This window comes from Oncorhynchus mykiss, chromosome 12, assembly GCF_057628025.1.
Source record: "Oncorhynchus mykiss isolate SJ-2025 chromosome 12, ASM5762802v1, whole genome shotgun sequence".
NCBI lineage: Eukaryota > Metazoa > Chordata > Actinopteri > Salmoniformes > Salmonidae > Oncorhynchus > Oncorhynchus mykiss.
The window spans coordinates 92,565,111-92,590,946 of record NC_143033.1 but is presented as its reverse complement, the minus strand read 5'-3'; the positions used below and the strand labels follow the sequence as shown (position 1 = coordinate 92,590,946).

The following is a 25,836-nucleotide window of genomic DNA, read 5'->3' as shown; positions in this document are numbered from 1 at the left end:
TACATTTGCGCAATAAAAATCAGGTTATTTAAGAAAGTGTACTGAAAGCTCAATGTTTGGGAATTTAAACCATTCTGGAATTTTGTCATGGAAGAGGACTGATCCTCAGTAGCCATCTTGTTTTTATAGACCATAACATTCAGCCCAAAAATTATGCAGTTGTACCACAGATGGAACAATGAAATATTTGGTTGTACAATACTTGTACCAAAATAGACATGATCCAGCAAGAAACTAATGTTGTCCACACAGTATTGGATGGATGCTGATAAAGTCCAGAATGGTGCAACATTGTAAAAATGGCATATTTCCCTATTATGCCATTGAAAATAGCCTAAATGTTATGAGGAGCATTTCATTCGACAATTAATTATGACTAAAATCTGCACATTAGGGTAAATAAATAACTGTTTGCATCTGGTGGCAATTAGTTCTTACCACTTTGCGCAAATTAGTACCAAAACATTATAATTGGTAGATATTGGTATAAATTGATTTCATTCATTGGAATAATATATTATCATGGTGACATTACTTGTCAAATTGACAACTGAGTAATTGTGTCCCCTTTAGTGCAAGCTTGCATTTCTAGTCAGGCACGACACAGAATTCCTATGACATCAGACATACGCACGCTTTGGGGTCCTTTAGCTGAATGGTTGAAGCGCCTAATTTCTGTATTATATTATTTGAAATGTCAGTATTTGTATCGCTCGTGGATTAAGTTATATTTATTGATTCACCTTATTGATTTTATTAAAGTGGGTGGTAATGGAGGAAGTAGATGTGGAGCCAACAACTACTGTAAGTACCGCTCGTGCTCTGTTGTTGTGGAATCAAAATGTGTCCAGGGCAGGCAATGCAACTTGCTAACACTTCATTCAAACGTCTCTGAGCTCAAGTGTCCACAATAATACTGGCAGCACTGCACAATGTTTATTTGTCATGACTCGTTTCAGTGGGTTGAAAGATACTGGCAGCAAGGCAGAATAATGTCTAGACGGTTAATCACCTAGCTATGTCCACATAAATAAACTAACGAGACGTTTCTCTCTTTCAGCCTATCCCTGGGTTCGACAGCAACCAAAAACACTTGGGATTTGTGTGGGGTCCTGGAGATATCCTGGTTTATGAGACCATTTACAAAGCATCAGGTAGATAGGAGAGTTGAATGTATAACTTGGTAGTAAAGTCATGACTCAAATCATGTCAAAGTACAAAGCATCCTCTCTAACCCACTCTCCCTGTGCGTCTCTTCAGGTGGATCTGCAGGGGGTTGTCCCTTTGTCCATGAGGTCAGGAAAGATGAGGACATCTATTCCCCTATTTTGCGTAAACTCTTCAATGAGTCCCATCACATCTTTGTTGGTCTGCAGAGGATCAGAGAGGATCTGCCCAGCAAGAACAAGAAACCCCAGTAAGGATGGGATAGACTACTTTCTCTTATAATTCAAACTAGGGCTCTGAGTTTTCCTTTGTCATGAGGTCAGGAAAAACTCCTGGTTCTAAATATAACCAAACAGTGGTGATGTGTGTGACTTAATCTCATAGTAATCTAAATGTTTTGCATTGTAATGGGTGTACTCGTTTATCAATTTCACTTATTTATTCAGGTTCGTCAGTATTAGCAAGAACTACAGGTCTGTGATTCGAGCATGCATGGAGGAACTCCAGCAAGTCGCAGGTATAGTATATGGCAACATTTCAACAATCATATGTTTATCAATGCAGTTCATAGACAGACTTAAGTAACATGCTATTTCCTCTCACTTTGCAGTTTCTACACAAGATGCAGCATTGGCTACACAGTATGGAAATCAGGTAGAGTACCTGTCTGTGCCTATTCAGTTCGACTAACCTCTTACCCCTATGTCAAGGGAACATAACCCAAGTAATATAACATTGAATCAGCAAACGTGAGAAAATGATCTTGCATCAATGATGAAGATGAACACCGTTGTAATGTTATACAACTCAGACTGTTTTAGTGTATCATAATGATTCCCTTGGCAACACTCTTCTCTCCTGTTTTTCATGATAGGTGTCAATCCTGCTGGCAGTAGAGCTGATCTGGAATCTTTGTGAAGTGTTGTTCATCGATGCAGCTCCAGGTAGAGTTTATATTTTGTGTCAATCTTGATGTTGCTTTGGACACACAAGCATCATCTAGGTGTGAACCATAGAGCTAGATAGAAGACTCATCTTTGTATCTGTGCCATTACAGTGTCTGTGATAGCATGGGCAGCACCATTGAGGCTATCTCCATTTTAACAAAATCAATTTTCTTATTTTTGATTGGCTGATTGCTCCCACAGGGGTCGCGTTAACGTAGGATTCTGCATTTTTCACACAGATCTAAAATGCTTCTTATTGTAAATTCTGCTAGGCTTCAGTTTGCTCAAATAATCATGATTTGTAAAATTACTAATTTTGTGCTTCAGTTCCACTTCTCCACTTGGATGAAATATATTTGCTCTTGTCATTGGATCATCAGTGCCCTGGCTGATGTGTAGGCTACTTTTCTCCGGTACTTTCTTCCAGTTAAGTTTTTCTCCAGTAGCAAGTTAAAATGCAGTATTAACTTCAAGCGAAACATTGGAAATATGATGGCCATGCATCGTCTTTGCAAAAATACCTTTTTTTATTGTAGGCTAATTTACTTATGTCTGGCTGTTAGCCAAATAGCGTTGCACCTCTGTCAGCTGATGAAAACGATTTTGCACTAATGTATTTTGTGTAAAGAAACAATAGTTGCAAGCCCCTGATCACTCTAGTGAAGCCAAAAAGCATGGTTGACTTTCAATATGAAACGCAGGTTAAATGGTTAAAAATGCAGATTTTTTTATGGTCTGAGTTTTGAAAATGCTGATTTCTGAAAGCTAACGCTGATTTCTGAAAGTCCAAACTCGTATAAATCCCCACTCAGTTGACAACTTTAAAATGGTGGAAGCCCTCATTGTCCACGCTTAAAGGGGTTATATCCATGATGAGTCATCTATCTCTATGGTGTGAACAGAACTTTAATATTTTCTGCACCCTGTTTTTTGTATGTGACCCTCTAGCTGGCTCCCTGGTGCTCCACCTGCTCGACTGGGTGAGGCTGCACAAGGCTGACGTGGATGAGAAGGCCAGGGAGGTGCTGGCGAGTGAGAGCCCCGCAGAGCACCAGGCCTACTGGGACGTGGTACGTACACATACACAACTCTCCTGTCTCTCTCTGCATTTTTAAAACGCTATTGGCACAGTGCGTAGATACATCAGACTGATTTTTGGCTCTACAGCGTGACAATTTGAATCAAATATGTGCCTAAAAATAGATGTGTGCGAACTGAAAAAGTAATGTATGAGCGAGCATGTGATTCATAGTAACACAAAAGATGCTGCCGTAGCTATTTTCAAAGTAAACCTTCTGTTTTTGTTTCATAGCTGGTAGCTAATCACACACAGCACTACAAATACCATATAAACTCAGCAAAAAAAGAAACGTCCCTTTTTCCAGGACCCTGTCTTTCAAAGATCATTCGTAAAAATCCAAATAACTTCACAGATCTTAATTGTAAGGGGTTTATCTCTGTTTCCCATGCTTGTTCAATGAACCATAAACAATTAATGAACATGCACCTGTGGAATGTTCGTTAAAACACTAACAGCTTACAGACGGTAGGCAATTAAGGTCACAGTTATGAAAACTTAGGACACTAAAGATGCCTTTCTACTGACTCTGAAAAACACCAAACGAAAGATGCCCAGGGTCCCTGCTCATCTGCGTGAACGTGCCTTAGGCATGCTGCAAGGAGGCACGAGGACTGCAGATGTGGCCAGGGCAATAAATTGCAATGTTCATACAGTGAGATGCCTAAGACAGCGCTACAGGGAGACAGGACGGACTGTGGATCGTCCTCGCAGTGGCAGACCACGTGTAACAACACCTGCACAGGATTGGTACATCCGAACATCACACCTGCGGAACAGGTACAGGATGGCAACAACAACTGCCCGAGTTACACCAGGAATGCACAATCCCTCCATTAGTGCTCAGACTGTTCACAGTAAGCTGAAAGAGGCTGGACTGAGGGCTTGTAGGCCTGTTGTAAGGCAGGTCCTCACCAGACATCACCGGCAACAATGTCGCCTGTGGGCACAAACCCGCCGTCGCTGGACCAGACAGGACTGGCAAAAAGTGCTCTTCACTGACGAGTCACAGTTTTGTCTCGCCAGGAGTGATGGTCAGATTCGCCTTTATCGTTGAATCGCTGTGCGTTACAGGGAAGACATCAGCTCCCTCATGTGGTACCCTTCCTGCAGGCTCATCCTGACATGACCCTCCAGCATGACAATGCCACCACGCACAGAACAAGCAGTATGGCTGATTTCCTTCAAGACAGGACGGTCAGTGTTCTGCCATGGCCAGCGAAGAGCCCGGATCTCAATCCCATTGAGCACACCTGAGACCTGTTGGATCAGAGGGTGAGGGCTAGGGCCATTCCCCCCCAGAAATGTCCGGGAACTTACAGGTGTCTTGGTGGAAGAGTGGGGTAACATCTCACAGCAAGAACGTGCAAATCTGGTGCAGTCCATGAGAAGCATGAGAAGGCGATGCACTGCAGTACTTAGTATCTGGTGTGGCCACCAGCTGCATTAACTTACTTTGGATCCCCCCCTCCCCTTTTTTCAGGGACACATTTATTCAATTTCTGTTAGTCACATGTCTTTGGAACTTGTTCAGTTTGTCTGTTTTTGAATCTTGTTGTGTTCATACAAATATTTACACATGTTAAGTTTGCTGAAAATAAACGCAGTTGACAGAGAGTATTATTTTTGCTGAGTTTAGCTTTCCCACCTCGAGCAGCACTGTGAGTGAAGTGCTGAAAAATACAATTTTAGAAGCGCACAGCGTAGAAGTTGGTTGATTTCACCTGAAAGTCTACTAAAGTGTGAATTTCTTCTCATATTTCTTGGCTATTTACATTGTTTTGTTCACATGCTATGTGGTTTTTCAATGTTAGTTTGAGCTTGCTCAACTGCTAGCAAAGAGATGTCGTGGAACTCAAAGGGGCAGCTGAACATTGTCTCGCCTAAATGACTCATATTGGAGGGTACATTGTAGAGGTCGACCGATTATGATTTTTCAGCACCGATACCGATTATTGGAGGACCAAAAAAGCTGATACCGATTAATCGGCCAATTTTTATTTTTTTTACATTTACATATTTTTTGTTGTTGTTGTAATAATGACAATTACAACAATACTGAATGAACACTTATATTAACTTAATATAATACATTAATAAAATCAATTTAGCCTCAAATAAATAATGAAACATGTTAAATTTGGTTTAAATAATGCAAAAATGAAGTGTTGGAGAAGAAATTAAAAGTGAGAAAGCTAACGTTTAAGTTCCTTGCTCAGAACATGAGAACATATGAAAGCTGGTGGTTCCTTTTAACATGAGTCTTCAATATTCCCAGGTAAGAAGTTTTAGGTTGTAGTTATTATAGGAATTATAGGACTATTTCCCTCTATACCATTTGTATTTCATTAACCTTTGACTATTGGATGTTCTTATAGGCACTTTAGTATTGCCAGTGTAACAGTATAGCTTCCGTCCCTCTACTCGCTCCTCCCTGGGCTCGAACCAGGAACACAACGACAACAGCCACCCTCGAAGCCGCGTTACCCATGCAGAGCAAGGGAAACAACCACAGGCTCAGAGCGAGTGACGTTTGAAACGCTATTAGAGCGCACTAACTAGCTAGCCATTTCACTTCGGTTACACCAGCCTCATCTCAGGAGTTGATAGGCATAAACAGCGCAATGCTTGACGCACAACGAAGAGCTGCTGGCAAAACGCACGAAAGTGCTGTTTGAATTAATGTTTACACGCCTGCTTCTGCCTACCACCGCTCAGTCAGATACTTAGATACTTGTATGCTCAGTCAGATTATATGCAACGCTAGATAATATCTAGTAATATCATCAACCATGTGTAGTTAACTAGTGATTATGATTGATTGTTTTTATAAGATAAGTTTAATGCTAGCTAGCAACTTACCTTGGTTTACTGCATTTGCGTAACAGGCCGTCTCCGTGTGGAGTGCAACGAGAGGCAGGTGGTTATAGCGTTGGACTAGTTAACTGTAAGGTTGCAAGATTGGATCCCCGAGCTGACACGGTGAAAATATGTCGTTCTGCCCCTGAACAAGGCAGTTAACCCACTGTTCCTAGGCCGTCATTGAAAATTAGAATGTGTTCTTAACTGACTTGCCTAGTTAAATAAAGATTAAATAAAGGTGTAAAAATTTTTTTTTAAAAACGTCCAAAAATACCGATTTCCGATTGTTATGAAAACTTGAAATCTGCCCTAATTAATCGGCCATTCCGATTAATCGGTCTACCTCTAGTACATTGTAATTGATTGAGTATGGAACACTCCAACAAACTTTTATTCTTAAACTTTTATTAATTTCTTATCATAAAAACACTTGCTCAAATACTTTCACTGTGCTCCTTAATTTCTTTGTGTGCTCCTACATTTTTCAACTTACGAGCACATGTGCTCCTTGTAAAACATTTTTAACTGTCAGCGTAGAGCCCTGTTTGATCAAAACTAATTTAGTGGATCCTCAAGACCTCCAGTGAATTAGCCTTTTTAAATGGTTCTCCATGATTACTTCCAATGTGGTTGAAATAAACTCGTTGATATACTATGTATTTTATCTGTGCAGACTTTCTTTGCCCAGTTTAACTCCTTTAACTTATGTCTGTGTAATCTGCTATTCATGTTTATTTGTGCACTAGTCTGTATGCAGATATTCTTTGTCCCCTATTGAACCCTCCTCTGTGTCTCCAGGTGATCAGCTACGTGCTGCAGGGCCGGATGGACGAGGCCAGGCAGGTTCTGGTGAAACAGGCAGCTTTGCAGCCTGCAGCCAGGGTCATGTTCAAGCTGCTGGACAACCTGCTCATGAAGATGCCCATCTTCAATGTACATAGAAATGCACTATCTGAACGTTTCAACCTCCTGAACAGCACCCAGTTTTAACCACAGAATCAAGTAGAAGACGTATATTATATGTATCTCTATGGTTGTAACTCTAGCGCTCTCTCCTCTATGACATCTTACTGTAGCCTGGTGAGACTCAGACCCTGACAGAGTTTGATGTAAAGTGGAGACACTGGCGCGAGGAGGTGGACCACTGTCTCCAGGACCAGTCCTTTGCCAGCAACCGCCACCTGGAGGACATCTGTAAGGTCAGTGGAACTGCCCAATACCTGCCCTGGCACACTTTACCTGCATCTGTGTGGTGACAGGTACACACAGAGTGTACAAAACATTAGGAACACTGTCATAATATTGAGTTGCACCCCCTTTTGCCCTCAGAACAGTCTAAATTCATTGGGGCATGGACTCTACAAGGTGTCAAACATTCCACAGCGATGCTGGCCCATGTTGACTCCAATGCTTCCCACAGTTGTCATGATGTTCTTTGGGTGGTGGACCATTCTTGACACACACAGGAAACTGTTGAGTGTGAAACTCAACAGCGTTGCAGTTCTTGACACACTCAAAGTGCGCCTGGCACCTACTACCATACCCTGTTCAAAGGCACTTCAATGTTTTGTCTTGCCCATTCACCCTCTGAGTGACAGACATACACAATCCATGTCTCAATTGTTTCAAGGCTTAAAAATCCTTCTTTAACCTCTCCTCCCCTTCATCTACACTGATTTAAGTTTTTTTTTATTTTTATTTATCTGTTATTTTACCAGGTAAGTTGACTGAGAACACGTTCTCATTTACAGCAACGACCTGGGGAATAGTTACAGGGGAGAGGAGGGGGATGAATGAGCCAATTGTAAACTGGGGATTAGGTATTAGGTGACCGTGATGGTTTTGAGGGCCAGATTGGGAATTTAGCCAGGACACCGGGGTTAACACCCGTACTCTTACGATAAGTGCCATGGGATCTTTAATGACCTCAGAGAGTAAGGACACCCGTTTAACGTCCCATCCGAAAGACGGCACAGGGCAGTGTCCCCAATCGCTGCCCTGGGTCATTGGGATATTTTTTTATACCAGAGGAAATTGTGCCTCCTACTGGCCCTCCAACACCACTTCCAGCAGCATCTGGTCTCCCATCCAGGAACTGACCAGGACCAACCCTGCTTCGCTTCAGAAGCAAGCCAGCAGTGGTATGCTGCTGGCAAACCAGGTGACCTCAATAAGGGATCATAGCTTTCACCTGGTCAGTCTGTCATAGAAAGAGCTAAATGTTTTGTCGTCAGTGTAGCTACCTGTAGTATACAACGTATACCTTAGCCAAAAGGAACTCTCTCTGTACATGTAGAGTCCATTGGCTCTGTACCTGCATCTGTGTGAGCGTGAACTGTTTAGGAGCTAAAATAATCTCTTGTTGGTGCTGTCTGTCTCTTCCAACTACTATCCATATGTTCCACCTGTTGATACATTCATCCATCCATGGTTTATCCATACCCTCCTAAATAAGTATCCATCCATGGTTTATCCATACCCTCCTAAATAAGTATCCATCCATGGTTTATCCATACCCTCCTAAATAAGTATCCATCCATGGTTTATCCATACCCTCCTAAATAAGTATCCATCCATGGTTTATCCATACCCTCCTAAATAAGTATCCATCCATGGTTTATCCATACCCTCCTAAATAAGTATCCATCCATGGTTTATCCATACCCTCCTAATTATCCATGTAGATCCTGGTTGGTGATGAGGATGTTCTCCTGGAGTACAAGGAGCTGCTGAGTACCTGGTATCACTTCCTGGTCACCAGACTGCTGTTCTCCCACCCCACTGTCAAGCCCACAGAGCTGCACTACTACGCACAGGTACTTACTACTACACTATACATGATACAGAGTTGCACTAGTATGCCCTGGGACTTACCACAACACGATGAGTAAGTGTCCTGTCCTATGTGTGTGTGTTCCAGTCTAGCATGCACATGTTCCTGGACACGAGGAGTGTCCCAGAACCCCTGGACAGCATCCTGCTGGCAGCCTTTGAGTTTGACATCCACCAGGTCATCAAGGACTGCAGGTGAGGAGGAGTGTCTATCGACCATAGAAATACAGAAACCAAAGGAATTCTATTTCTATGGTATAGAACCCAGGGAGAGTAGCTGTGTTGTTGCTAAGGTAACAGTAACTGTTAATGTGGATAAGATGAAATAAATGTGGGGGCTAGACACACAATGTGATTTCCCCTCTGTCACTCATGTAAACTACTGTTCAGTTTCCTATGTTGTGATATTTATGACATGTTATTTGTGCTTTCCAGCATTGCTCTCAACAACTGGTGGTTTGTGGGGCATCTGACTGACCTGCTGGACCACTGTAAACTGCTCCAGTCTCACAACCTACAGTAAGTTAAGGACACTTCTGCCCCACAAAGGGTTGACATTAACTGCCAATATTGTTCTCATGGTAACATTGATCAGAATCATAGAAAGTGAAGTTGGCGTGCTCAGCTCAAATGTTTGTGATAACAGGAAGTATTTGGGTGCTGGATTCAAAGGGCATACACTTGAAATAAAGGAAGAACCCACACTCAATGAAATATTGTGTTTTTTTAGCAGCCGAGGTCAGATGTCAGAACAAACGGAGGTGTTTCGGTGGCAGCCTTCGTCACCGTTGACCATAATAACATGTTCTCTGTGTTGATGTAGTTTTGGCTCCAACCTGAGAGAGTTTCTACTGCTGGAGTACGCCTCAGGACTCTTCACCCATCACAGGTGAGACAGACCCACTAGTCTGGTTAGTAATAGATTGGACTATATGCATAACTCCCAGTGCCAACATGTCTGTTTTTCTAATAGATAACTGTCACATATATAGTCACGTCTGCAAAACTACACATGCTGAGGTCCACTGTGTTCAGTAGTTATCTTTTCTAGAGAGTGTTGTCGGCTACACGTGTAGGCCTCTTCCCCTGTTTGACCTGCTCCAGTGCTGCTCCTATTGGATGATTAAGCTGTGTATGATTAACCAGCTATTTCTCTCTGGTCCTCAGCCTGTGGCAGCTGGCTGTGGACTACTTTGACCACTGTCCAGAGTTTGGCCGTGTGTACCTGGAGCTACAGATAGAGCGTGTTCCTCTGGACACGGAGCGCAAGGCCCTGAAGGTGATCAGGATCTGTGAGCAGAGGCAGATGACTGAACAAGGTAGATATGATGCATACACGTACATACGCATACTCACGCGCTCTTATCCAAAACAGTTGTCCATCTTACTCTCATGCATGAAGCTCTCACTGAGACCCACATTCTGTCTCACTCCCTCAATCGCAACATGGACACTTACTAAAACACACGTGGAACATATATTCAAACTCCCCCTGATTTCTGTCATGCCTGTTGTGGATATCACCCCCTAACTCTTTGGTATAATGTGTCTCTCTGTGTTGCAGTGAGGAGCATCTGTAAGATCATGGCCAAGAAGGCCCTGAGGAACAACAGACTGGGCTCTGCTCTCTCCTGGAGCATCAGAGCCAAAGATGCTGCCTTCGCCACCCTCATATCAGAGAGGTGCTGTATGTCTACAGGAGGTTTTACTGATCCTGACCATGTGACCTGTTCAGGAATGCTGTTTTTATTTGTTGGACAGTCGTTGGCCTGTTTTCAATACTTAGAAAATTCCTTCTTTCTTCCTCCTTTCCTTGATGTAACCACTGATCTAACATGAGGGGGTTTATGAAAGCTACGTAGTGGAGTCACCACGTTAGATCTGGAATTACTTCAAGAAGGGCTACAAAGATGTCCCCCCATGACATCTGCTTCCACACCACTAGCTACCAGACCACCCTGTAGTCGCTCACTCTCTCGCTCCCCACCCCCCGAGGGTTTAACCCTGTCTGTATCCTAGATATACTGTGTCTCTCTGGTCTATAGATGTATCTCTATGGTCTGTATCCTAGATATACTGTGTCTCTCTGGTCTATAGATGTATCTCTATGGTCTGTATCCTAGATATACTGTATCTCTATGGTCTGTATCTCAGGTTTCTCCAGGACTACTGTGCCAAAGGGACCTTCTCTGATCTGGACCTGATTGACAACCTGGGTCCAGCCATGCTGCTCAGTGACAGGCTTACTTTTCTAGGTATGGGGTGCAAACGTGTACATACACAGACATGAAGGACTGTGAACACACAAACACACACAAGCCAACACTCCTTGGCAGGGCTCTAAGCTGTCCTGTTATACAAGGAGCATGTGTGCTAAGTTGAAAAATATAGGTGCACACAAAGAAATTCAGGAGCACAAATCTAGATATATTTGAGGTAATAAAGTTAGAATCGTACGTTTTTCTAGGCACACTGGTGCTCCTAAATAAAAATTCCAGGTCGCACAGCAAAATATTTAGGTGCATATGCCAGTAAAATGGTCGCACTGTAGAGCCCTGCTTGGTCTTGCATGTTAACTTGACATTCAGTCAGCCACATATCACTCACACACACACACTGGATCAGACGCATGATATATTTTGGCCTATCTATTAAATGATTTACTCTCACGTAGGAGAAAAGTGGTCCATATAAGGCTGCAGTCTGTGGCCTAATGCTGTTGTAACAGCTGATGATAACCTACAGCTGGGGAAAATGTAACGTGAGTGTAATGTCTCACTTTACAATTAGTCACTCATGAAGGCAGAACTAACTGTTCAGTGACTATGATGTATATAATGTTATCTTGTTCTTAAACAATCAAGTGGAATCACAGTGTATTTACATTTAGGCCATACAAGTTCTACCAGTGCTGTAGCGAGTAGAACGAGAATTCAATTTCTAAACAATTCTACAGTGACCATATTGGGTGTCCCAACTGGCATCCTGTGTGACTGATGGTTCTCACATCATTTCTGGGAATTCGGTGCACTTCTCAGTTCTATACTTAAAACTGTGGCAAATACATTTTACACCATACTATGTCATTGATCCTGTGTAACCAATGAGAGAGCATCATGTGATTGTATCCATTAGTTCATTCTGTTCCCCTCCTGTCCTGGGTCATATTCATTAGGCACCATTTACGGAAGGAAACAGGATGGACTACCTGAACTTGTCCAATAAGAAATGCACGTTACCGCTTTCTGTAGAGAAACTGTTTTTGCTACGCTTTGCCTTGATGGTTGTGATCCTGTTGTCTGCAGGGAAGTACCGTGAGTTCCATCGGCTGTACGGCGAGAAGCGTTTCTCGGATGCCGCCAAGCTCCTCCTCTCCCTGATGACGGCCAAGATCGCCCCACATTCCTTCTGGATGACTCTGCTGACCGACGCCCTGCCCCTGCTGGAGCAGAAAGAGGTCAACTGGCCCACAACATTAACTTCCATCCTTGACTTAACGTTGAAATGAACTTCTTTCTACTTACCTAGTGTGTAGCATATTCCATAGATTGAATTTCCTTTTTTTGGTTTACTAACTAAATATGAACTGCAAAACATCTTTGTAATCTTAAAGAAAATAGATTAATGGCATATTATTGTCAAAATATAATATTTAAATTAAGAGATCTCCTTACCTTATTGATTCCTATCGGATCTGTAGGTCTGAATATATGCTCGTAGTTTTGTAGATGGTGCCTCTTTAGGCTAATAGCCTTTTGTTGCAGTCAGTTGGCTAATCTCTGGGCTTGTCCTCTTGCAGGTGATCTTCTCTGCTGATCAAACTCATGAGCTGATGTTCTGTCTGGAGGAGCTGACCTCAGGGAAGAGTGTTCCCACCCCAGACAGACCCATGCAGGTACTGGGTACACACCCCCTTACCCTCTATCTAATGTCTGTTTCCCTTTCAATCTCCTAATACACTGTTTTATAATATGCTCTAATCTCTACAGTTGCTTAGCCCGGGGTTAGCAACTGTTCACACTGCACTAAGAGCCTCCTTAGCCCGGGTTAAGCAACTGTTCACACTGCACTAAGAGCCTCCTTAGCCCGGGTTAAGCAACTGTTCACACTGCACTAAGAGCCTCCTTAGCCCGGGTTAAGCAACTGTTCACACTGCACTAAGAGCCTCCTCAACCCGGGTTAAGCAACTGTTCACACTGCACTAAGAGCCTCCTTAGCCCGGGGTTAGCAACTGTTCACACTGCACTAAGAGCCTCCTCAACCCGGGTTAAGCAACTGTTCACACTGCACTAAGAGCCTCCTCAACCCGGGTTAAGCAACTGTTCACACTGCACTAAGAGCCTCCTTAGCCCGGGTTAAGCAACTGTTCACACTGCACTAAGAGCCTCCTTAGCCCGGGTTAAGCAACTGTTCACACTGCACTAAGAGCCTCCTTAGCCCGGGATAAGCAACTGTTCACACTGCACTAAGAGCCTCCTCAACCCGGGTTAAGCAACTGTTCACACTGCACTAAGAGCCTCCTCAACCCGGGTTAAGCAACTGTTCACACTGCACTAAGAGCCTCCTTAGCCCGGGTTAAGCAACTGTTCACACTGCACTAAGAGCCTCCTTAGCCCGGGTTAAGCAACTGTTCACACTGCACTAAGAGCCTCCTTAGCCCGGGTTAAGCAACTGTTCACACTGCACTAAGAGCCTCCTTAGCCCGGGTTAAGCAACTGTTCACACTGCACTAAGAGCCTCCTTAGCCCGGGTTAAGCAACTGTTCACACTGCACTAAGAGCCTCCTTAGCCCGGGTTAAGCAACTGTTCACACTGCACTAAGAGCCTCCTCAACCCGGGTTAAGCAACTGTTCACACTGCACTAAGAGCCTCCTTAGCCCGGGTTAAGCAACTGTTCACACTGCACTAAGAGCTTCCTTAGCCCGGGTTAAGCAACTGTTCACACTGCACTAAGAGCCTCCTCAACCCGGGTTAAGCAACTGTTCACACTGCAGTAAGAGCCTCCTTAGCACGGGTTAAGCAACTGTTCACACTGCACTAAGAGCCTCCTCAACCCGGGTTAAGCAACTGTTCACACTGCACTAAGAGCCTCCTTAGCCCGGGGTTAGCAACTGTTCACACTGCACTAAGAGCCTCCTTAGCCCGGGTTAAGCAACTGTTCACACTGCACTAAGAGCCTCCTCAACCCGGGTTAAGCAACTGTTCACACTGCAGTAAGAGCCTCCTTAGCCCGGGTTAAGCAACTGTTCACACTGCACTAAGAGCTTCCTTAGCCCGGGTTAAGCAACTGTTCACACTGCACTAAGAGCTTCCTTAGCCCACGGCTAATCGACTATTCACACTTGCACATTCTAAAATGGTTTAACACCAACCTTAGCCCAGGGCTAAACTGGCCCTGCTCCAGAGAGGGGTTAGCACAGACTTTTCATAGCTAGCCAATCGCACAGTTCCATTGTCACCTAATTTGAATATTGTATTCCAGAAAAGTGACTGTTGGTTTCATTAACATCAAGTATTATATAATTATGAGAAGGGCTTACCAAGAACATTTTCCAAAAGGATTAATTCAAGGTAGAAAGTAGTAGTTGGAGCACTCAACAAAAAAAAACTGATTTATTTTAGCTGTTTTCTCTTGAGTGCTCCTTTCTACTTGGAATTAGTCCTTCTTCTTGGTAAGCTCTTGTCATGATTTGTCATTGTTGTTTACCAGCCCTCCTTTCCTGTTTGCTGAAGCGTGAAGACCCAGTTGCACCATATTGAATATGGAATCACTAAAAACATTCTGATGAGGATGATCCATTAAATGTGTTTCCCTGTGCGTTTTCAGGATGAGGACATCGAGACGACAAAGATTGAGCTCCTGCGGCTAGCGCTAGCTCGTAACCTGGCCATGGCCATAGTGAAGGAGGGGACAGTGGAAATTTGACCAACACTTATCTTTTTATACTGTACATAAAACAAATCAAGTCTAATCAAAATGTGCTATTTGATAATAAAGAAATGTTCTCATTATTTGAATTTGATTCTGTGGAAATGCTTGACATGAACACTGGCCTGGATTCAAATGTGCATTGTCGACAAGCACACTGCACTGTCAACAATTTCCTTGACATTCGCTCAAATCAAATTCACAGTAAACGCTGTGGATGTCGGCAGAAGTATGACCTTTTAAGTCAACTTGATTTACTAGCGTAAGGTATGAATAGAGAAGCAATGCCCTAACAACTTGTTAGACCAAAGAGTACAATAAGCTAAATTACCAGATCAAAAATCCTTTAATTCCTCATGCAACAAACAAATAGCACAGTATGTACAATCGTAAAACATCTTTCAAGACATTTACACATCACATTGACCTCTACACATCTCCTGACTACAGACGATAAGTACACCTATGTACAGAGCTATTGTGCCTCTCACAATGCTACAAGTCAGGGACAACCAGAGAGAGGACATGGGGAGGAAACTGGCTGTTTTCCCAATTCCCTAACCTCCCTGAAGTGTGGATTTAAAAGCAATGTATTAGTGCAAGCATGGGTAAGACGTTTCCACCATATTCTCATATCCGTCCATTCCTTTGAATGTTAGGATGAAGGTTAGCGAATCAACCTTTCACCATCGAAGTATGAAATCACTGCCCTATTGTGGGCTCAATATTACTGGATGATTTTGACCTCATTGTTTCTTCACCTTCCTCCATGTTAGTTCCAACTTGTGTCAGATGACACTTTCAGCCAGTGTTAAGCTTGGTCAATTCAGTGATGCACTGAAATACAACTGAAATAAATAAAAAAAAATACAATTTCAATACTGACAATGGAGAAAATAATACATCCTAAAACTCAGTACTAATGGATATCTTAACTCTGGTTGACAGACCACTTTGAAAGCTTAAACACCATAGTTAAACCAGATGGCGAGCATCAGAGGGAGCATAAGAAGAACCCGTACATTAAACCAAAGAATAAAAACCAGCTACGATATGCATTTATGATGATAACTTACAGAAGCACACCAGAAGTAACCACAATATTGATTACAGTGTTGCTAGGAAACCCAGTCATCAAAATAGTAGCTGTATATTAGTCTGTAGTAAGACCTAGAAGGTCCAGAAAACCCATTAACTAATATCATTGAGAAATACAATATACATCACTTTAAAACAATGTCATAATAATAATTGCCACAATTATGTCTAATAAGCATGATCACTGGATATGCACTGAAGAAATATTGAAACACCTCATGGAATCATGTTTGAGGCCTTTGTCAACAGACAGCTAGCACCCACATCTAATCAACATAACTTTCTGTATCTTGACTCAAGTTAAGTATGAGCTACTCTGAGCTAACATGCTAGCTAGCAAGTCCTCCGGATAAGATTACCGGATTTCACCAAATTATATTCCAGTTATATGATTAATCAATCATTTTTCCCTAGTTATAAGCTCTGAATAATAATGTCCTTTCTAGAATGCCCTTCTACCCCATTAGAAACAAGCATTCAACAATGCTGTGGTATAAACATTGACATATATACTGTGTATATATATGTACACACACACACACACACACAGTATATACACTGTATGTATGTATCTCGTCATAATAATGGATGTAGTGTTAGTTATATTTCCTTTGCCAGCAAGTCTTGTGGGCGGGACTACGTTTGTTAGGAAATGTCCTGCAGTGCTGTATATAAGGGACGACTGGCTGGCCTGCTAAAATACCTTGGAGATGTTCTCAGTTAATAAACACACTTAATAACAAATAAAGAGTGACACTTGGTGCATCTTTGTATCAATTTCTGAAACATGGAAAAAGCACTTGTATCCCTTCAGTTGAGATGCTGTCCCTGCAATAATATTCAATACAAGCTCTGGAAGCTATTGTAAAACTGTCTTGAACTTCAGTGTATGCCATGTATGCTATATTATGCTTACAAAGTTACAATTGTCTCAATAGCAACTGGGCAAATACAAAGACGGTAAATATCAAAACAATCTGAAAGAAACAGAATGGTTGGCTGGTAGGTAGCACTATGTTGGTACTGTAACATTGCAGCACAGTTCTCCCACCCTATCCTCATCTCTCTCTCTCTCTGGGGTATGTGTGGTTAACACCCCCATCATGGAGTGTTGGTTTGGCCCGTCCTGGCTCGGCTCTGTGGTGTATGGGGGTGGCTATAGGTGACCCCATCTGTCTGGCGGGGGGAACTGGTCCACCTCGCCCACCTCTGAGCACTGCCTGTTTCCGAGAGTGAACGCCAGCTTGTAGCGCAGACGCACCTTCTCCTGCAAGAGGCAAACGTTGGAAGAGGGTCAGCAAGTGGTTTCACAAAGACTACAAAGAGGATGGAAGCCCATCAGGTCCAAAAAGACCTAGCCTCTCAATGAATCTTTGAGTCTCCCCAAACCGCATTGGATAAGAAAGTCAGAGAGGAGAGACCTTGAACCTCCAATACGGTTGAAAAGATGAGGAGATAGATTGCAAGGAACCATGGAAAGATGAAAGATAGAGCCCTAGTCCTACAGTGACTTTGGCCTGTGTATTAGCGAAGTGGGCTGCTCCCTAACCATGTGACCTTAATCAGAAAACCTCTGGGCCCTAGGAGATCATATGACTGTTCCCTGACCATGTGACCTTACCATGAAATACTCGTGGCCCTGCTCTTACCTTCAGGGGATTGGCCAGCAGCATGACCTGTGTGATGGAGGCCGGGGGAAGGGTGGGGTTAAAGGGAGGCAGCTCTGTTCCTGACGGAGGCTGCAGCTTCACCTTCATGGACTGGAGGACAAGGAGAGGAGGGGTTAAGGAGTGTGTGAAAGTTACACACTGAAGATGGCTGCAAAGCCGGTGTACTCGATCCCTGATGCAGTGAAAATAATACAAATAAATACAAAAATGAAGCTTTATGCAACATATTTTTGAGTGAGGAACCCATCACCTTTTGTTTGGATGAAATGATATAATGTTTGAGTGAGTAAGTATACAGGAGTGGACACATGTGTAAGTATTATACGAGTGTATGTGTACACATTGCCCTGAGACATGGCTGTAGACTCCTATGGCACCTAGACAGAGCAAGTGTGAACAAAGTGTGTGTGTGTACCATGTGTATATTGCACCTGTGTGTTACCTTGGGCACGGCGGCCTGAAGGACCACGTTCTGAACGGGCAGTGGTGCAGTGTTCAGCATGGACACCACTAACACCAGCACGTCTGGTCTGCAAGGGGGACAGTCTGAGGCAAAGTTCAACAGCACACGCACCCCATCCTTATCATAGGCCGTTACAGGGAGCCCTTTACCTGGAGGGGACAGAGGCAGTGAGAGGCTATATCAATGTTATCCAGACAGTGTACTGTAGACATCAAATGGTTAAAAAAGACTAACAACGTTCAATTTCACAGGAGGATATATAGCATGTCCCATTTCCCTTTGCACACTTCCCTCTCTCTACCTCCCTCCCCTATCTCCAGTACTCACTGGGTCTGATGGCCTCCAGGGGGACGTGCACGTTGCCCAGGGAGGCCTCCGGTCCTAGCCCCCTGGCTGGGCTGCCCCCCTGGAAGGAGGAGTGGTGGAAGGGGGAGAGGGAGCTGAACAGGGGGCTGCCTGGGGCAGAGCTCAGCGTCTGGGCTTTGGTGTGGGACAACGCAGGGGAGCCAGGCACGGGGCCAGGGAGGAGGGAGGTCGAGGAGAGGGGGACCTGTGGTACCATGGCCCCCAAGGAGGGTGGTACTACGGCCCCCATAGAGGCTGCCATCCCGAATCCGCCGCCAACACGCAAACTGGAAATGACAGAAAAACAACATGAGCTCTCTCTGGAAACATAACTCAATCAAACAAGCAAGTGTGCAATCAAGAGCATGTTGATTTGTACCATATTCAGGATAATGTTGAGTAGCATCTAGTCATGTAATGATGTGACACACTATTAATGACAACCCTGAGACTTCGGATTACCTCAGAAGTGTTGCTTCACTTTAGCCATGCGCTGAAGCACCTGATCTAATTCAATGTGGGTAATATAAGACCTTGAAGTGATCTACAATATTTCCAGTGAAGTGAAGGGAGTAAGGTTAGTTGAGCACCTCTTTGGCTCTCCAAAGTCCAGCATGGCCAGGTCTTGGAGGTCCTGGAGGCTGTGGGTGGCAGGGGCCGTGGCGGGGGCTGGCGCTGGCTGGACTGGGGGAAATACTGGGCCTGGCCCTGCTATAGTGCCAAACAAGTCCAGGCCAGGGTCAGGAGCCTGGAGATGGATAGAAGGGAGGAGACACTTACAAATCTACCCAATGTATCACAAGAGTTGTTCAAAACTCCTCACTGGTAAAGACACAGGAAATGACAGTAGAAAAAAAGTCATGCTTTTTAATGCTCTGACCATTGTGGTCCTCATCAGGAAGAACTACCTGTAAGGAGGTCCACGGATTCGCTATTTCATTCAGCGTTGGTTTTGATTGGCTTTTCAGAGAAGGAACTGGATCGTTCAGGCCTGAAAAAACACACAAGGGACATGAGTATTGACCCTTCTTTTACCAGGTAAATTGACTGAGAACATATATTTTACAGCAACGACTTGGAGAATAGTTACAGGGGGGAGGAGCGGGACGAATGAGATAATTGGAAGCTGGGGATGATTAGGTGGCCATGATGGTATGAGGACTAAATTGGGAATTTAGCCAGGACACCGGGGTTAACACCTCTACTCTTACAATAAGTGCCATGGGATCTTTAGTTTAACGTCCCATCCGAAAGACTGCACCAGATGCAGGGCAATGTTCCCTTCACTGCCCTGGGGCATTGTGATCCCCTTATACCAGAGGGAAGAGTACCCCCTATTGGCCCTCCAACACCCCTTCCAGCAGCATCTGGTCTCCCATCCAAGGATCTGCTTAGCTTCAGAGGCAAGCCAGCAGGGGGATGCTGCTGGCATAATGAAATTAAGTACCATAGGACATTGTCTGAACATTGGTGATTAATACATTTAGAATACAAACCAAATAGGAAATATGGCCTATATTTAACAAGAATACATCTACACATAACTTCCATAAAATGCAAGGTCAGTGAGGTACCTAAGGATAGCAGCTCATCGTCAAGGAGAGAGAGAGCGTTGAGGGCCTTGTCGGTGGCTGGGTGGCTGGGGCTGCTGTTCTGACTGGCATGCAACCCGGCCAACCTTTTTGGAGGAGGAGGCAAGACAGGGATTGGGAACCCCAGGTGATTGGCTGAAGTGGGATCGGAGACCAATGGGAGAGGGGCAGGCGGAGGAGAGGTGGAGTTTGGAACGTCAATGCCAGCCAGGTCAATCAAGGTCTCTGTGTTGTCACTGTTCCCTGTGGTCTCTGTAGAATAGAGAGGGAAAGAAGGGAGAGGTGTAGAGAGGTAGAATGAAGCAGAGAGAGGAATTGAAATCGAAGGAGGTAGAAAGGAAACAGTTTGCTCTGAAAGTGATATGAAAAGAAGTGAAAGTGTGCGTGTGTGTGTGTGTATACATTACGTGCCATCACTCACCTTCACCAGCTGCAGATCTAGGATCCTCGATGTCTCCATTCACGGTCTGTCCCTTGACAATCTTCTTGTAGGAGTTGATGACCCGTGAGAGGTCATCGCTGGCCTGCAGGATGTCACCTAGGGGGCAAAGTTCAGAGGTTAAGAGATGGAACAACAAATAACAATCTAAGAGGTTGAAAAACATTCAAATAACAAATGTATTTCCTCACCTAAACTTGTGTCGTTATCTTCAGTCTCTGTGGCCATTTTGAAAGCAGCGCGTCTCAACTTGTCGCAGCGGTCGTATAGTTCCTGGTATTACAGGAAATGTACGACGACATGCTTCAATCAGCCACTGACAGTTTACAATTCTAATTAATTTCACATAACATCAAAGTCTACCACGCTCGTATCATTCTAGCAGCCATTCCTAATTCGCTCCCTACCTCTTTCCCGTCCCCTTCCCATTGGTCCTAACACTTTGGTGTTTGCAGATAGGTAAGGAGTTAGCAATATGATAGAAGCTCCACCACTAAACTGCTTATACCTATCCAGACGTGGTAGGGAACAAATTGGGACTAGCTGTAAAACTGTGTTAAGGACTGGCTATAGCCTGAGGTGATACATAAGGTCCTTAATGCCTCACAGCAAGCAAAGAGGACAAGTATCTAAGTAACACACAGTTCAGACGCCAAACTTTTGGCGAGTAGAACTGAATAGACCTGAAGAGCGGGCTGGCATGGCTGAGAACTCTGGTGACATACCAATTGGTTTCATACAACCGCTCTCTCAACACTGCAGACATACTCGTTGCTTTTGGGTTGAATTCAGGCATAACAGCCACCTCTCAGACGTCCTCCACCTGCGTATCAGCCATGACTGTGCTTCCGTTGTGGGTGTGGTAGCCAAGCAACCTTTATTTGCACGCAATTAACATATATTAATATGCATGACCATTTTTCCTGACAGTGGAAGAACTGCTCTGGCAGAACTGCATGAAACAGAGGCGTGCCTCACCCGCGCCGAAAGAGCAGCAGAGGCTGACCAACTATTGTCAAAAGACAGACGAGGCGCACTATGGCTTTACAAGGTACTCTATCCCTGCTCTCCCAAAGAGAAAGTGAAATGCTTTAGTTCGGTGCGGCGACAGAGCGGTGTTTGAACTAGGGCTAAGTGTGATGTGTGTGGAGTCTGAACGGAACACACACCTTGATGATCTCTCTGTCTGACTGGGAGGACCTGTCCTTGTCGTAGTGGGACAGCATCTCACTCAGCAGCTTGACGTTGATGCCCACCTCTTCCAGGGTGTGGATGCGTTTGGTCACTTTCTGAACCCTGACATCGTCCTGGGAGAATGAGGGTTAATAAGATGTTCCAGACTTGTTACACATTGCTATAAAAGCCTTATATGCATGCGCAACAGTTATATTGTAAATGCATTCAGCCGTCCTGGGAAACAGAACAATACAAGTGTTATAGAAAACTACTAACATGGACGCATGATCGGCTATGATCACATTTTCTAAGCTCCATCTGTGTGTAATTCTACAGTGTATTTATTATCCCATGATGAATTATTAAAGCAATAGGTCACCTCGGGGGTTTGTGGTATATGGCCAATATACCACTGCTAAGGGCTGTTCTTATGCACAATTCAACGCGGAGTGCCTGGATACAGCCCTTAGCCGTGGTATATTGGCCATATACCACAACCCCCTCTGTGACCTATTGCTATTATAAACCGTTTTCAAACATCTATAAGAACAGTAAAAATAAATGTTTCCTCATACCTGTGGTCTCACATACCATGGCTTTCAGCCAATCAGCATTCAGGGCTGATAAAATACTCTATAAGCATTTATTACCACTCAAAGCTAGTTAGAACAGTCTTATGAACCCATTATGACTATAAACACACAGGTGGTATGTCACAGGCTGAGTATGAGCATTCACAACAGCTTATGGCTCTTTACAACCGCCTTTATAAGCACTTAAAGGGCATGTCGTTGTCTCTCACCTCCTTCACCATGTTCTTGATGAGCCTGTTGGCTTCCTGCAGGTCCTCTGGGTTTTTGCTCCTCAGAAGCTCTGCTAGTAGCTAAACACACATGAAGGCATGTCTCTGTCAAATCACCATGGTGACACTGACATCTGCTGGTTTGACTCTATCTGTACATCAGTGGTCAGCAATGCTGGTCCTAGAGACCTAGAAGGAATGCAGGCGTTTGTTCCAGTCTGATAACCCCTGTTTTAGCAAATCAAGGTTTCAGTGATTTGTTGTAAGTAGGTGTGTTAGTGCTAGGCTGAAACAAAAGACTGCACACCACATATACAGTAGTTCTCTAGGACCAGGATCCAGGACCAGGGTTAAAGACCAGTACTGTGGATACACTCAGTCTGAACCCAGTGTCTCACCTTGCCCATGTCCTCATTGTCAAACACAGGGTTCTTGGGACGTGTGGGGGGTGAAGGAATCAGAGTCTTGTCCACTGGGAGCTCAGGGTCCATAGTTACAAGGCCTGAAGAACAGAAGGTAGTTCACAGATACATTTTTTTTTTTTAATAACTCAAAATAACTCTATGAGACTATTCATCACAAACAAAGTTCAATTTCAAATCAATGAGGAAAATTGAGGAAGAATATCAGTTTACTTCCTGAATTGAAATGGTATTAAGCAGGTAACCTAGCGGTTAGAGCATTGGGCAAGCAACCGAAAGCCGACAAGGTGAAAAATTGGTTAATGTGCCCTTGAGCAATTATGCCTAATTGCTCAAGGGTTGCCGTTGATAATGGAAGACCCTGGCTGTGAACCCACTTTCCGGGAGTTGGGATATGCAAAAAACACATTTCCAATTCACACATGAGTATAATACACACGTGTACATGTCTGAAACAGGACAAATATAAGCACCCACCTAGTTGTTATTATTTCCTGATTGGAAACAGTGTTCCATTTAAAAGCAATGAGGAAAATTGAGGAAGAATAACCTTTCACTAAAATGGTATTGAGCCCGAGTCCAATCACACACAAAGAAATAGTAGAGGGTATGCTCATACTAGTCCTGATTGGAGGAAAAAAGGCGGGGGGGGGGGGGGGGGGGGGGGGGATTGATACAGTGACATATCAGGATATAATTATTCTTATTTACCCCGTTTTCGTGGTATCCAATTGTTTAGTAGCTACTATCTTGTCTCATCGCTACAACTCCCGTACGGGTATCAGGATATAATTTGAAGATATATCGTATCGTATTGACAATATCCAAATATTCTTTTTGCGCAAGTTTACTGTAGCTAAAACCAAAACTCCCATATTTTTCCTTCATAGCTTGTTCTCCATCTTCTTTTTAAATAGGGAGTCAATTTGTTATGAGCAATTTTATTTCCATGACTGATCAAAAGGTGTTTTCTCATGGCTTTCCTGTTCAGACATACGGTGAGCAATATGTTCAGAACATGGAAACGCAATAAAATCACAGTATCAATTCATATTACACATAGGACATGTATTGTGATTCTCATGATTCCATCAGCACGCAATGTATAGCACAGCCATGCACTGGTAAAGTTCATAAAGAAAGACTATTGGAGAATACATTGTGTGTTCAGCCTGCCACCAGAGGTCAGTGTAGCTGCATACTAAATAGGGAGTCAATTTGTTTTCAGCAATTTTATTTCCATGACTGATCAAAAGGTGTTTTCTCATGGCTTTCCTGTTCCTCTGCAGCAGACATACGGTGAGCAATATGTTCAGAACATGGAAACGCAATAAAATCACAGTATTTAATCGCGAGAATTGCAATACATATCGTATCGGCAGCTAAGTATCGTGAGGTCCCTGGTAATTCCCAGCCATAGTGGCTGTGGTAACTAGTGGAAACCAGGTCTTACCCTGTCTCCTTAGTGTCTGGTATGCTTCGTTGATTTTGGCCTCGTTGGGGAAAGCCACTGTCCAGCTGTACAGCATCTCAATAATCTTTGTCTTTACCTTCTCTGGTACTCTGTCTCCCATGTACTAGATAGAAGTGTACCAGATCTTTGTCAGTGATGTATTCACACACAGAACAATAGGAAAATAGAAGAAGAATAGAATAACGCATTCAGGATACCAAGTCCACTCACCTTAGGAGAAACAACTTTGATCAGCTCGTTCAGAAACCGATATTTCCCGATTTCATTATGAAACCTTCTCCCGCAGTTCTTCATACATGCTTCTAATACCTTGGAGAATTACACGTGGACATTGTGTCAAACACATGGACACATAGGTAGCCCTGAGACAAGGCTGTATACACCATATGAGTACATACAGCTATGCCTCAGGACTAGAACAGAATATTGGATGAAATTAAATAGTACAAACAAACAATACTCACTGTTAAAGCCTGAAGCGCCTCCCATTCTTGCGGCGATTGGATTTTGTGAACCAGCAACCTGACAGATATCTGGGGACTGCACAACGAGATTGTATAGGAAATGGGCCAATTTAACCCATACTATAGCAATGGGTCAAATGTAGCTAATACATACTGAATTTATGTATTAGCTAATACATACTGAATGGTATCAGGTGAATCAGGAAATAACATACCCTTCCAATTCCTTATTGATCTGGTCACAGAAACCGATGATGTACTCCCAATCCTCCTGTCTGTTTGTTGGATGGGTGGCTTTATCTATAGTGAGATCAAATAAAAAGAAAATATGTTTAACACATGTCTTTACAGTTGAGAGTTGACCGACTTGTTGAAAGGACAACACATGTGAGCAACCGGACACTGTCATCCATCCTCGGTCATCATCCACATTGCACTGGCTACTATACCACAAAGCGCATACATGCAGTGAAGCCACCACCAAAGATGTTTTATCTGTACCACCAGTTCCTCGTTAGCCCCCAGTTCCTCGAAAGGCTATCAATTATAAGATAGGCGTCAACCAACACAAGATAGGCGCTTGATATCAAAATCACAATCCTCAATTTAGCTGTCTTAACTCTCGATATCAAAAGGAAGCTCAGCTGAGGTGCAGTGGCCACATCCCCTGGGTTTATGCTTGAATGTCCGCCTCCCACAACTGATCCAGATTCAGTGCACAGCTTTCCTGAAACGGCTGCTAAGAACGACAACGCTAACACAGATCTTATAACGGGGATGCCTCGAAGGCAGTAGTCCTGGAGGATTGCAGACAGTTCAAAAGATCGCACTCTTCATTACTTCATTCATACATTCACTCCATTCATTCAATGCAATGCAATATGCTAATAATATAAATGAATTGACTGGATACATAGGTTAATTCACTCACTGAGCCAGGATTCTAGCGTCTCCCCTTCCTGGTACGCCATAGCATTGGAAACATCGCGTAATGACATCACCAATGTGTGCAACTATGCGCGAGAATCACGCAGTCTGCGTTTTCAATAAAACCTAGAAAAATATGCATTTATTGT

The 25,836-nt window shown here is 43.6% G+C and overlaps 2 protein-coding genes across 2 annotated transcripts; one reads left to right on the top strand and one right to left on the bottom strand.

The window, feature by feature from the left end:
* The first annotated feature begins 608 nt into the window (after positions 1-608).
* LOC110486870 (nuclear pore complex protein Nup85) lies at positions 609-14,904 on the top strand. Its single transcript, XM_090194074.1, has 19 exons — positions 609-804; positions 1,061-1,154; positions 1,261-1,417; positions 1,614-1,684; positions 1,778-1,821; positions 2,042-2,111; positions 3,063-3,184; positions 6,853-6,987; positions 7,131-7,253; positions 8,739-8,870; positions 8,975-9,081; positions 9,322-9,405; positions 9,710-9,775; positions 10,054-10,205; positions 10,451-10,568; positions 11,041-11,141; positions 12,192-12,343; positions 12,686-12,781; positions 14,714-14,904. Exons 1-19 carry the CDS (start codon positions 772-774, stop codon positions 14,810-14,812), a joined length of 1,956 nt encoding a protein of 651 aa, XP_090050200.1. The 5' UTR covers positions 609-771; the 3' UTR covers positions 14,813-14,904.
* A 238-nt stretch (positions 14,905-15,142) lies between these two features.
* On the bottom strand, positions 15,143-25,790 carry LOC110486867 (ADP-ribosylation factor-binding protein GGA3). Its single transcript, XM_090194073.1, has 17 exons — positions 25,692-25,790; positions 24,976-25,060; positions 24,761-24,836; positions 24,507-24,605; positions 24,276-24,399; positions 22,799-22,902; positions 22,401-22,481; positions 21,592-21,729; positions 20,614-20,695; positions 20,405-20,521; positions 19,966-20,235; positions 19,300-19,382; positions 18,982-19,139; positions 18,374-18,678; positions 18,026-18,195; positions 17,563-17,673; positions 15,143-17,180 (listed from the first exon to the last, which is right to left on the bottom strand). Exons 1-17 carry the CDS (start codon positions 25,756-25,758, stop codon positions 17,070-17,072), a joined length of 2,181 nt encoding a protein of 726 aa, XP_090050199.1. The 5' UTR covers positions 25,759-25,790; the 3' UTR covers positions 15,143-17,069.
* Positions 25,791-25,836: the final 46 nt, after the last annotated feature.